The 12,566-nt window shown below is 39.0% G+C and overlaps 1 protein-coding gene across 2 annotated transcripts in view; it reads left to right on the plus strand.

Annotated features, from left to right (window-relative positions):
* The window catches only part of ZNF407 (zinc finger protein 407), a 334,843-nt gene that overhangs the window by 214,291 nt on the left and 107,986 nt on the right, over positions 1-12,566 (plus strand). For both annotated transcript variants that reach the window (XR_008331522.1, XM_053396659.1), the window contains exon 7: positions 837-957. Coding sequence is in view for 1 of the 2 variants with exons in the window: in XM_053396659.1 (XP_053252634.1) it covers positions 837-957 (121 nt within the window). In the remaining variant the exon portion in view is untranslated. The remainder of the gene's footprint in view (positions 1-836; positions 958-12,566) is intronic.

A 12,566-nucleotide genomic window follows, 5' to 3' on the forward strand; every position in this document is an offset into this window, starting at 1 on the left:
CTTTAGTGTAATGGGAAGCATATTTTATGCAGCCATTGAAGTTGTGCACTGCTAGTAGAAGTGTTCTGGATCCAGAGGAATAAGTGAATTATTTTGAGCCAAGATAGTGCTCCTCCTGATTGACATATTGCCATTATTTCCATCACAGGGTCCTTTCTGTTCATTTGTGTGAGGTTATTCACACATATTTATGTCTTATGAATTGTTGAACATATGTAGCAAAATTATGTTGTCTTGAGTTGTGAAAAATATGCTGAGCGATTCACAAGTGAAGAATGCATATAGATATTTCTCAGATGAGGACATCAAAGTACCACATTTGTAGGAATAACTGATACTTTCAATCCATTTTTCAGTCCTGGTCTCATACAGTGACTGCCATATGGAGGCCACTTGATGATACCTCCTCATAATAGCTTCTCTATGTGAGATGTATTGGTATGCTCCAACTTGCTTCAAAAATTGACTGCTACCATGTGGCTTGCATCATTGCTGCTAAAAACCTATTTAATCAGCACTGAGACAAACCACATTAAGGGGGATGATCCACATGATTACTGAGTACACACAAACAATTTAATACATGGGTTAGCCACTGACGAGAGGCAGTGGGCCAAATCAATTGATACATATGTTGTGTGAGGAGATAGCTGGTAGCTCAGGGGGGAAATAATGTATAGCAAGGAAGTGATAAAAAAATTGTACTCAGATGTTGAGTATTTCTTTTAGAACTGCAATTTGTATCCACTAATCCAGTTGCATTGTGGGTTAATAACTAAGAAGCTTAACCTTCTCCTTTCTACTTGTAAAAATGAATAACTTTCACTGTTTTGCAGGAGAGAAACCGTTCAAATGTGATGAATGTAACTTTGCTTCCACAACCCAGTCCCATCTGACACGGCACAAACGTGTTCATACTGGAGAGAAACCCTACAGATGTCCTTGGTGTGACTACAGGTAATAGGTTCCTTAGTGAGAATGAAATGTAAATTGATAAATTCATGTAAATTGATAAATAAATATGTTGGCATAAAATCATCATCAGGGCAGCATTAAGATAAATAAGGGGGGCACTTATTTCTCAAAATGTGTTGGGGGGTAATGGAACCCCTGTTCTGAAGCTTTTTGATGTGAGACACTGAAGCGCTAATGCTATTTATTTCACAGATGTTCTAGTGTCTGTTCAAATTCTCTGTGGAGGGACTCCTGATCTGCTTTGCCTTTTCAGATCAGCTGCAGTTTGGGAGGAAAAAAATCTTGGTTGAGTTGCAGCCATGACACTAAAGAGGAAGGTCCCCTTAAGAATTGAACAGACTCTTTGTCCATTAAGTATTTTAAATGGAAGCACCTGCCTGTTACTTTAGCAACTCAGATTCTGGTTTATTTGTGAAAGGTTTGTTTCCCACTGTGGATTCATAGAAAATACTTAGTACGATTCATAGGCAGGATTGGATATCATTTTTTTAATTAGAAAACAGGGCTGAATGGCTATGGGTTTGCCATATTTCAAATGAGATATCGGAACACTGCTTGTCCTTTATAGACTTTCATGGTTACTTCTTACATGAATGGAAATGTTAATCCCACTGTCCTCTTGTTAATCTTACCTTGGTGTGTATGCTCCTGTGTTGTTTTGAATCTACCAAAAATGTTCATTGTCAAAGCTGGGGGCAGGGAGAAGAAATTATGGCAAAAGTTGTTTAAAATTAAATATTCCGTTAGAAGGTCTTGGTCATCTGTTCCTGTTTGTGCCATGTTAAGTATGACAATGAACTGGGTAATTTGTTGGGGTCAATATTCATTTTTCTTACAACTGTTCATAATACTTTTTTTAAAAAAAGGTTTGAATGATGTTTCGTGGCCACCATAGAATTGAATTTAGCTTCAGTGAAAGTAGTCAGCTCTTCAGTGTGTGTTTTTCACTACAGAATTAAATTCTGTCATTACAATACCTTACTACAGGCATAACACTGACTTATTTTTAAGTCACGAATATGCCTTCATTTTAAAGAGCTACTAATTCTACAGAAGCATCGTTATGCAGGTTGCCATCTGCTCATTGTTGTTGTTTTTGTTTTGTGTGTATTTCTTTGTAAATTATCAGAGTGAAGGTAGCAGAAGCAAAAAAATTCTATAGAAATAGGTAAGAAGCTTAAAACAGCAAGACCTGCAAACTGCATTAATTTTATAAATGCACCTTTCTAAAATATATGTCACATGTGAAGGATATCCTACAGGCTTATGGATAAATGGCATGCATTTTAATATAATTATGTAAACTAAAATAAAATATTTTACATTTATTATGCATAATAAACTAATTAAACAATGCTTGGTAAGGGATTATAGCCTCTGACATCAAGTGCAGAAGGATTCATTGTGTGGATTCAGCAGCACTTGCATTCTGAGTTAGGGAGAGTGACTCTGCAGAGAACACTTGTCTCTTTTTGGACAGCTTCCCTGGGGAGTTCATGGTTCCCTTTTATTTTTGTATACGCTCAAACTTTGTAAAATAAAGACCCATTTATAATACGTTCCAGTGTATGCAACAATATAATTAGAACAAAACTAGGATGTAGGTGTTCTTTTCAAACTAAATAATCTTTCAGATACTTTTGATACGTCAGCAAATGCAGTATAGCCTGTTGTTTCTCAGTTTTGCAGAGCATGTGCTGAGATTGCATAATTCTTTATCAGAAGCCCAAAAAATATGCACTAATGCTTGCAAGGGGAGCCATTGTATGAAACTGATGGTACAGAAGTGTGTGTGTTGTTAGTCACAATAATCTCCAGCTATTTAACATATGATGACAGGTTGGATAACATTTCATTTAATTTACAAAGTATTGTAAGACTATCCATCTCTAGGAAGAATGTTGCACTTTATGCTCAGGGGACATAATTTTCCTATAGCCAGAGTCTAGCCAGGTTGGGAACCCTACCAGCAAAGTACATGAAAAAGCAAAAATATGAGAAATGAATCTTTCGCTCTGATACTGATCACATATCACTTAAATAAGACAGATTAAATGTTTTCCCTTCTGAAGTGCTGAGGGGAAGATTGCCTGGTGTCCCATACCAAGATAGGCTGTGCCCATGTTCCCAGGATGTTGAATGTATGGAACACATTTTATTGCATTGTAGTCTGTATAAACATGTTAGACAGCATCTAATCAATCCAATACTAACAAAACAACTTGAAATTGCTGACTCATTTCATGTCAAGGTTCTCCTTGAGGATAGGTTTGATACTATTACACTGGCTATAGCAAAATTCTTCATGGAGGCAGTAAAAATCAGAAATAAGTACATACAGGCTAAAGCTCCTCTGTTGGCTAGAAAGGCCGATATTACACATTAACAACTATTGATATTTACTATTGTTGTACTGTGTATTTTGGGTCTGTGGACCGCAATAAAGCTCTTTGTGTGTGTGTGTACTTAAATAATTCCACTGAAATCAGTGGCTAATATTTCCTAATAACCTATATATAATCAGAAATATAATTTGTAGCCCTGTGGACTGGCTTGATGGTAACATTTCCTGCACATTATACAAAGTGAAAGGGACGCGGGTGGCGCTGTGGGTAAAACCTCAGCGCCTAGGGCTTGCCGATCGCATGGTCGGCGGTTCGAATCCCCGCAGCGGGGTGAGCTCCCTGCTTTCGGTCCCAGCTCCTGCCCACCTAGCAGTTCGAAAGCACCCCTAAGTGCAAGTAGATAAATAGGTACCGCTTTATAGCGGGAAGATATACGGCGTTTCCATGTGCTGTGCTGGTGCTGGCTCGGCAGAGCAGCTTCGCCACGCTGGCCACGTGACCCAGAAGTGTCTGCGGACAGCGCTGGCCCCCGGCCTCTTAAGTGAGATGGGAGCACAACCCTAGAGTCGGACACGACTGGCCCGTACGGGCAGGGGTACCTTTACCTTTTTATACAAATTGAAATAAGAACTGGCATCTAAAACTCCAGGTAAATGTTCAATGCACAAAAATGATCTCTCCCACTCCCAGTGTCTGGTGGAAGCTTCTCTGCACACCTCAAATGCCTTCCAAAGATCAGAGAACATTTTGGAGTGGCAATTCATGAAGTACAAGCAAGGGTCTGCTTCCAGAATGGAAAAGCAACCAGAGTGGTACCCTAGAGGGTGTGCAGGTTTCTCTGAATCTCCTGACCATGGTGTACAAGTCAAATATCTAAGGCATACAAGGAAAAGAGGTGACAAATTTACATGCTCAGATGGTGTCCGGAGTCTTAAGTATATTCCCACGTATGTTGTTGTTGTTTTTTTAAGTTGGAGACGGTATCTCAAAGCATGTGAAGATATAGGAGTTCCTGCATTTAGGAACATCAGAATTTGCCTAATACCAGCTCAGGCTGTTTGTTCATCTAGTACAATGTGGTCTATCTAAATGGCAACAGCTCCTCCAGGTCTTAAGACCGTGGTCTTTTCCATCATCCGCAACCTCTGAGTGCAGCAAGCTAAGTCTTCGGGAAAATGGCAAAGACAAAAGATGTCCTTTCTTTCTTTCCCCTCACCTTGAAACTCGCTTACCAAACTGCAAGGCATGAGCTAGAATATAACAGGAGTGGCCAGTACAGAGGGCTGTCACTGTGGCAGCCAGGTCAGAGTAGCAGAGCCAATCTGATGCTCCTGCTGGTGTTCCCAAACCACCCTGCCCTCACTGCTGCCAAACCACACCTCCCCACTGGCCATTCCTGGACTACAAGGTTTCTGCTCCAGTCTGTCTTTAGGTCCTGGGGATGCTGTCCCAGGGCCAGCCCAATACACTTTGATGCCTGAGGCAAAGGACAAGGTGCTTTCCAGTCTGCATATAGAAGCTGACTGGACTGGACTGGTTTTTGAACACTTCCGTGCTGGTGAAGTGACAGCATCCTCCACTGCACCTGAGGGCAGCTGACTAGCTTAGAGGGTGTAGGATAGGCTGTTTGACATGAACAGCTCAGATCTCTAAGAAATAGGAACAGCCAGGGAGGATAAAGAGGAATGTTCTGGGGACTGCTGCTCCCTTTACACATCCCAGCATCTGCCACCTGAGGTGACTGCCTCATTCTGCCTAATAGAACGGCTGACCCTGCAGGCCCCATTTCTTGTTAGTATTTTCTGTTAGAATCATTTAGTGTTTCATCTCCCTCCCTCTCTTTTTAAAAATTGCCTTGTTTTATTCTTCACACTCTTTAGTTTGCCTCATTTTATAATGCTATGGTGGGAAGTGCTGGTGAGAAAGATTCCCCCTACCCCATATTTCTTTAATGTGAAATAAAGTAGCCATCTTAAAAAGAATTTTAAAGCATTTCAACCCTACCTTTCCTTCAGGTTTTGGGAAGGAATGTGATATTTGATATATATTTTTTGTACTTGCTCATTGCATCCAGTTTTTTTTAAATTAACCCCTCGTTTTTTAACAGATGGACAGCTTAGTTTTGTCACGCATCTTGTGTTTTTCTTGTCATTATCTATTAATTACAAGTTCTCACCAGCTACTCTTTAACTTCACATCTTATTTTTGGAAACAATGGAACAATGATCTATTTTGCAACTTTTTAATCTGTAGCAAATCCCATATGCCAACTTTCAAACCTAGGAAGAAGCGATTTCCCAATCTATAGATTTTTCTACTTGTTAAAACACTAGAATAGAAATAACCATGTAATGTAGGTTCTCTTCCAATGAAATTTGTATATTAAATGTGTTCCAGGGGAGTACTTACAAAGCCCAAGTACAATAGTGTACATTACAGATATTTTTTTTAAAGGGTATATTCCGTAGTCTCTTTAGCATGACTCTAAATTCAGTCTAACGTACAAATAATTGCATTTCTGTTTTATTATTGCATCCCAATTTTTACTTGTTATGTACACTTTATGGGGCTCTACTATGATTCATATTTCAGCTGCTGGACTGGGGGGGATAATGTCTCATAGCAGAATTGGGTTCTGTCATAAGATTCTGGAGCCCAGAATTCATGGAGTTGTTGACAAGACATTTCATTTGGGGAAGAAGAGCATGCCACTTGTGTTGCTTGCACAACACTCCTTCTGGGGGGAAAAACACATTGGTAGTAGCATTCAAAGGCGCTCAGCTTCCTCTTTCATGCCCTGTTCTCTTGGCCAGAGGCAAATGTCAGTATGGTGACTGGCTTATAAAGAAAAATGTGTGCTTATTGGAAAGCATGATTATCCCTTAAAACAGTATGTACAGTGCTGAGAACTGTGCTTCTTTTAAGGAGTTATTCTGCATGTCAGAACCATTTATTTAGTACACAGTTTCATAGCAAGCTTGGTGCTTTTCATTTCTTCCTTTCTTTCTTTTTAATGTAGATCCATAAGAGCTAGGTATTTACTTTCTGTATAAAATAACATACCAGGAGCAGAAAGGGAAGTATATTGGGATCTAAGATATACTAGAAATATTTCTCAACATGAGTATCCTTTATTTTTTTAAAAATAATAATTACTCTCTGGAGCTTTTTATTGTGCTGGTGATATGAAGAATTATGTATTATTAATAATATTGTTATGCCCCTTAGCTTTCTGTTCAGTTATTTCATACTGAACTTGTTTTAGCTCTATACTCACATTCTATGATTTACTGTTCCTTGCTTTCCATACTATACTATTTGCGAGACATTTAGGGTGATATCCAACTAAGCCATATTCAGAGATGGAAATCAATAGGCTTAAGTTAGTTATGATTTGACTTAAGTCCATTGATTTCATTTGTGCTTGCTCTGCATATGACTTGATCAGATATCCACTTTAATTTCTTTTTATACCTGCAGGATGGTACCCTCCATTGCTGATCATGCATATTAACAATTTAATCTTATGCTTTAGGTATTAGATCACAACTTTATATATTCTGCTTTGTCATCCTCTGCTTTGCATATGGGGTGGGAAACACAGCCCCTTGCTACTGTGTAGTACCAGTGTGAACTTGATACCTTTTGGGATGTAATAAAAGAAGGAGCAGGCCATCTCATCTTTGTCTTTGCCAGGCCAGGCCAGGGATTTCACTGGTGGCTGCTGATGTTATACCTGTCCAAAGGGTGGTACAGAGTTAGTTGTATTTATTCTACAAAATAGAGACACAATAGAGCTGATGTTTGGGCTCTTAGCTGTTTTGAAATTCATATTTTCCAAGTTATAAAAATATTAAAAACCTTTCTAGTTAGCAAATTTAAGTTGGGGATCTTCCTGTTCTACAATGAAAAGAGAAGCTACAGCTATTGTTTCCTGTTTATCTTGCTTATGTTTCATGTTTCATCCCTTCAGCTTCATTTCTTCTGCCACAAACCACCATCATTACCATTGTTCTTATTATCAGGTCAAAAAAGCTGTTTGCTTCATAATTCATCTCAACATGCAACAGTTTTCCTTTGGGATTTATTGTGTATTAGTATGAGTGTAGGCTTAAAGAGAAGCAAGCAACTTTTTCATGTTAACCCCATTCATGTTAACCCCATTCAACCCCCCCATGTTCAGGATGTACAACAACATCCTGAAATTATACTAAGTTAGTGTATATTTATCTAGTATTGCTGGATCATTAAGCAGATGTTTATTTCTGTGTATACAAGATGCTAACTAATATACATTTGGTTTGTGACATAATTAAAAAGTAAACAAGCACTCAGATCAATTAGTGTAACCATTTTTGAAAACAAAGTGGCCTTCTTTCTACATAAGAATCAAAATAAACATGTTTTTTTAGGTTATGCCTCTTTGGTCTCAATTCCCATTATGAAAGGACCAAGGCTATCTTTGGGGATGGTCATTCTACAAGGAATATCTTTGGACAGTCCCTGGTGTGGTAGTTAGCTATTACTTTATATACATTATGGTAGAAATGCAAGCCTTGCAAGGAAAAACATAAACTATATTTTGACAGTACTATTTTGGCAGTATTCCCCAAGCATTCGAGCTATTATCATGTAATGAAGTTGTTGTGTATGTTCTTTAGTTCTGTGTAGATAATATTGCAAACTCTCCTTTTGTTTTCCTATTCTTGACGATCAAGGCTTCTGTAGTAAAAAGACTGAAATTATTGTTTCCCACTTGTCTCCAACTCTAAAGGCGGTGCAACTGTGGATCTTACTATCAGTTACACCCATTTCAGAAGAAAGGAGTTGAGAAATTATTTTTTAAAAGGAGGTAAAAAGCTTCCTATGGGGATTGATCATGGAAATGGGTCGTGCTAGAGGAGAATGGGGTATAGCCAACCTTAGTCCTACTCAGAGGAGACCCATTGAAATTAATGGGCATGGCTAAATTAGGAACATTAAAGGTCTATCACGAGTAAAACTTGCCTATATACAACTCAACATGTTATAGAAAAGGCCTACTTAGAGGTGTATCTGGGAACTATTTAATGAGGGGATTAGCTGGGCTGAGATAATAATTCTTCATTTGGTTAAGATTCAACTTTTGGGATCTTTTTGTAGATCTCTGTGAGTACAAAAGCTGATTTAATGTTGTTAAGAGCCAACAATTCCTTATTCGGAATAGTTATAAGTTTTAATATATGGTTATATTCTCATCCATCCCTGTGCTCTGTAAAGAAACCTAAATTTGAGACTTGCATTGTGTAACCAACTGGAAGGAAAGGGCTTGATAGGGATATAAGTGGCATGCACTGGTCTCCCATTGAGCGCTCTGCTACTTTGCTTCCATGTGCCCTCATCTGCACATGACGGGGGAAGACAGCTGCCAGGTTGCTGACAGGGATTAGTTGGGAAGATGTTTCACCAGTGTTGAAAGAACTTCACTGACTCACAATCCATTTCTGAATGTGGTTCAAAGTGCTAGTGCTTACCTTTAAAGCACTGTATAGCTTAGGGCACTGGTACCTGAAGAAACACTTGCTCCTATACAAACCAGCCTGTGTATTAAAGTCATTGTTGAAAGATCTCCTTCAGATGCTTCTGGTGACCAGAAAAGGGAACTTTCTCAGTGGAATTCACTCCTCAGGTAGGGTACTGGGGTTCTTTAGAACTAGATGTAGATGTATTGCAATATTATTGCATTGTATTTTTAGAAAACAAAAAACAAAACACCTCTTGTTTTTGTCCTTGTGCTCAAGAAGTTTTACTGAAATACACTATATGAATCTTTTAAATAAATAAAATGAAAAACGAAGAGAGGGAAATTAGGTCTGTTACTGCCCACACAGAATTGTGCCTCAAATGTTGCTAAAACTATATGAGGTGCTAAAATCATAGTTAAAAGTACTGTTGGACAGGCCTGGTTATCCTGGAGACAGAATAACTTGATTATCCTTGAAAACTACTGCATGGGCACCTTTTAAATGTATGAATTGTGAAATTGAAGTGGTCTGTTTCACATTTTGCTCACCTCAAGTTTTCTTTATAATTTAAAATGTTCCCTAAGAACATTTGATTTAGTTATTTTCTGGATAACCTCTATGCTTAAAATTCATTTTAAGGAGTCCCTCGTTTTAATGAAACACAAATTTTACTACTAAACTATCATGTAATGTTGCTAAATGAAGTTTAGGAGATTGCAACTACAAATTTAGCAATGATGGATTAAGAGCTAACAATTAAATAGTATATGACTGAATTGTGGTTATAAGATGACTTATTTATGCTTGTGTGTATATATCTTTACATTTTCCATCTTGCTTTAACCCAAAGGCAAAGGGGAATATAACAGTGTTTATAAATGTAATAGCAGAAAAAACCTTCTTAAAATGAAAACTACTTTGAACTTAGGGTTGATATCCCAAAGGCTCAGATAATATGTTTCAGGTTGCAAACTGAAAAAAAAACCCACTTACTAAGGAGTAAGTCCCATCAAACAGTGGAACTTACTTCTGAGGAAATATGTATAGGATTGCATTGTGAAAACAAATTAAAACATATAATGTATTAAATTAATTTCTAGTTTCTCAGGCCCTCACCACCAAACAAGGCAACAGCAACTCTACACTGCTTTCAAAAGATGCTACCAAAGGAAAAGATGCTACCAAAGTATGGAGCAGCCTTTGGGCATGGATAGATGTAGGATAGCTCACATGCTCAGCCAGCTAAAGGACCTCCTTGCATAGTGGAGGAGCAGTCATACATGGCAGCAGGGGTGCCAACTTGAATGAAATATTGGGGAGAGGTAAGCCCCACCTTGCATAATCATAAGACACGGTGCATGCATACCATTTGAATAGCCCAGCCCCTCAAATATTTTTGGGGGCGGCCCAAGAGATCTTGGCCCCTAGGAGTTGGCAACATAAATGAATGACAGACACATCACTCCACAGGTAGGGCTGAATGCATGTAAATGCAGTTAGTGCAATCTTTGCTCGCCTTTATTTTGAGTGAGAATATGAACCATTTTTTTGCTTGGCCAAACCCAAATAAAGCACTGAGACTTCATTTACAGTGAATGCATTTTCTCTTCTAACCTGAATGCTAGATGAGTAAGTCAAGCATCCAGCCAGCTCAGAGCTAGAAAAGAGAAAGTGCCTGGAGCTGAGGGTGCCAGACCAATGCTCAATAGGCAGTACATTAACAGTGACTCTGCAAGAAAAAAGGGTGTATAGCAAATGGGCTTGTGTGAACTGAAAGAATCAATAAGACAAGGGAGACAGTATAATTAGGTAGAGATAAAAATTGGTCCAGGTAAGACTAAGTCTAACATTGTGAGTACTGGTCATCTACTACATCCTGGCCAAAGAGATGAGAAGCATTTTTTCCACCCTGTTGCTTCCCTGGGTTCTTGATTGCAAACAATTACAGATGGTCAGTGTGCCAAGTATGGTTGCATGTGCACCATCTAAGTTTCCACTTGGAATATTGCTGTTTTTATGCATAGTTAGGTCAGAGAGGCAGTGAGTTTCAAAAGAAATTTTAAGCTTGGGGTTGATGCCGAGAGGGACAGGGAGTCTTTGCAAGCAATATAAAGAGAGAGGGTATATTTAATGATAGTTAACCTACTTTTAGAAGTAGCCAACTCTAGGCATCCTCCTCCCTAGCTACTAGCCTCTGTCTTGTCATTGTTGCTGTGAAGCAGCTTTTCTTCCCAGCAGCTAATGCTGATTCTCTGCAGTAGGCTTTCTCTGCCATGAGCATAGGGACAGAATATGAAGCTACGATTCCTGAAGCTGAGCAGGAATCCACAGAGGAAGTGATTTTTGCTATTATACCCAAAAGCAGGTTACTTCGCTGTGGTGCAAGGAAGTACCAGAAGATGATCTGTGACTCACCAGACACAATTTGTCCCCCAGTTGTATATTTTCCTTCTTCCTTTCTCAAGGCAGATTATCAAGTTCAAAGTCTAGCCCTTAGTCTTGCTCCTCCCCCCCCCCTTCCTGGCTGAGTGGAACAGCCTGCATTCTACAACTGTACTATCTTTTTATATTTTGTTCAGCAGTGATATTGCTATTAAGATACATGTCCAGAAAGCTCTGCAGTTTATATTGCTATAAAACTTCTCTTTGTGTTATGTGCCTATAAATATATCAGAGCATTTTAGATGACATCATAAACTATTTGAAAATCACACTTTATGATACCACCAAGAACCTCTTAAAATAAGGTATTTATACATTTACATCCCTTGCATGCACACCCATCCTTTCAACCCCCTTCAGGCTAATTATTAAATTTTTGCAGTGACAGGGCAGGGCTGCTGACTTGGGGCCTTTCTGGAGAGTTGTTTTATTGCATCATAGACACGCAGTTGTTACTCAGTTGTGCCATTTTGAGAATGAGCTTTAAAGGTGTTTTAAATTGCAGTTTATGTTTCTGACTGCTTTAGAAGCTGAATGCTCCCTGATGTACCCTTCTAATGAAAGCACTGACTTTGCCTTTTAAAATTTGAATTTGGGGTGGTGGTCGGAAAGTGATGAATGTTAAGACAGCAAGAAACAAGTATGGTCAGAAGAAGTGAGCCTTTCTCAGAAATACCTATGGCAACGAGGGAAATCCTTGCTCACAGTTGCCTGCCAGTGGTTATTAATTAGTCAGAGGAAGCCAGTACATGTACCTAGTTTTTTCCAGAACTAGAAGCAAATAAATCAGGAGCCCAACATAGGGGCAAATAACAATGGATTTGGTGGGCTAATTTGGATGTTCAAATCTCTTCTATGGCTGCATGGAGTGAGTAGCATATGATCTAGAGCAATCCACAAATACAAGCAGCAATATTAATGCATAAGACAACTTCAGAAATGAATTGCCATGCTCTCTCAAATCACCACAAGAAAGCTGTGCTTGTATTTCTGGATATGCCAGCTGAGATTTTAGCTTTTCCCATGAAGTGCTGCCATAGTGTCACGGCAGTTCCAACATCTGAAGTGGTTCTGTGTCTCTATCCACTAGCTAGCCAGTCTGCCAGCGCATCAGCAAGATTACTCCCATGTTGTCTATCCAGAGCTCTGTTAGGCTGCTAGGAGCTGGAGGGTTTCCATTTATAATATGTTAAGGCAGGGGAAGGCCTCCAGAAGTTGTTGGACAACAACTCCAATCCTCTGCAGTCAGCAGGAATAAAAGTCGGGGGTGATGGGAGTTGCGGGTCTATAACATATTGAG

The sequence above is a fragment of the Podarcis raffonei genome, chromosome 7 (assembly GCF_027172205.1).
Source record: "Podarcis raffonei isolate rPodRaf1 chromosome 7, rPodRaf1.pri, whole genome shotgun sequence".
In the NCBI taxonomy this organism is placed as follows: Eukaryota; Metazoa; Chordata; class Lepidosauria; order Squamata; family Lacertidae; genus Podarcis; species Podarcis raffonei.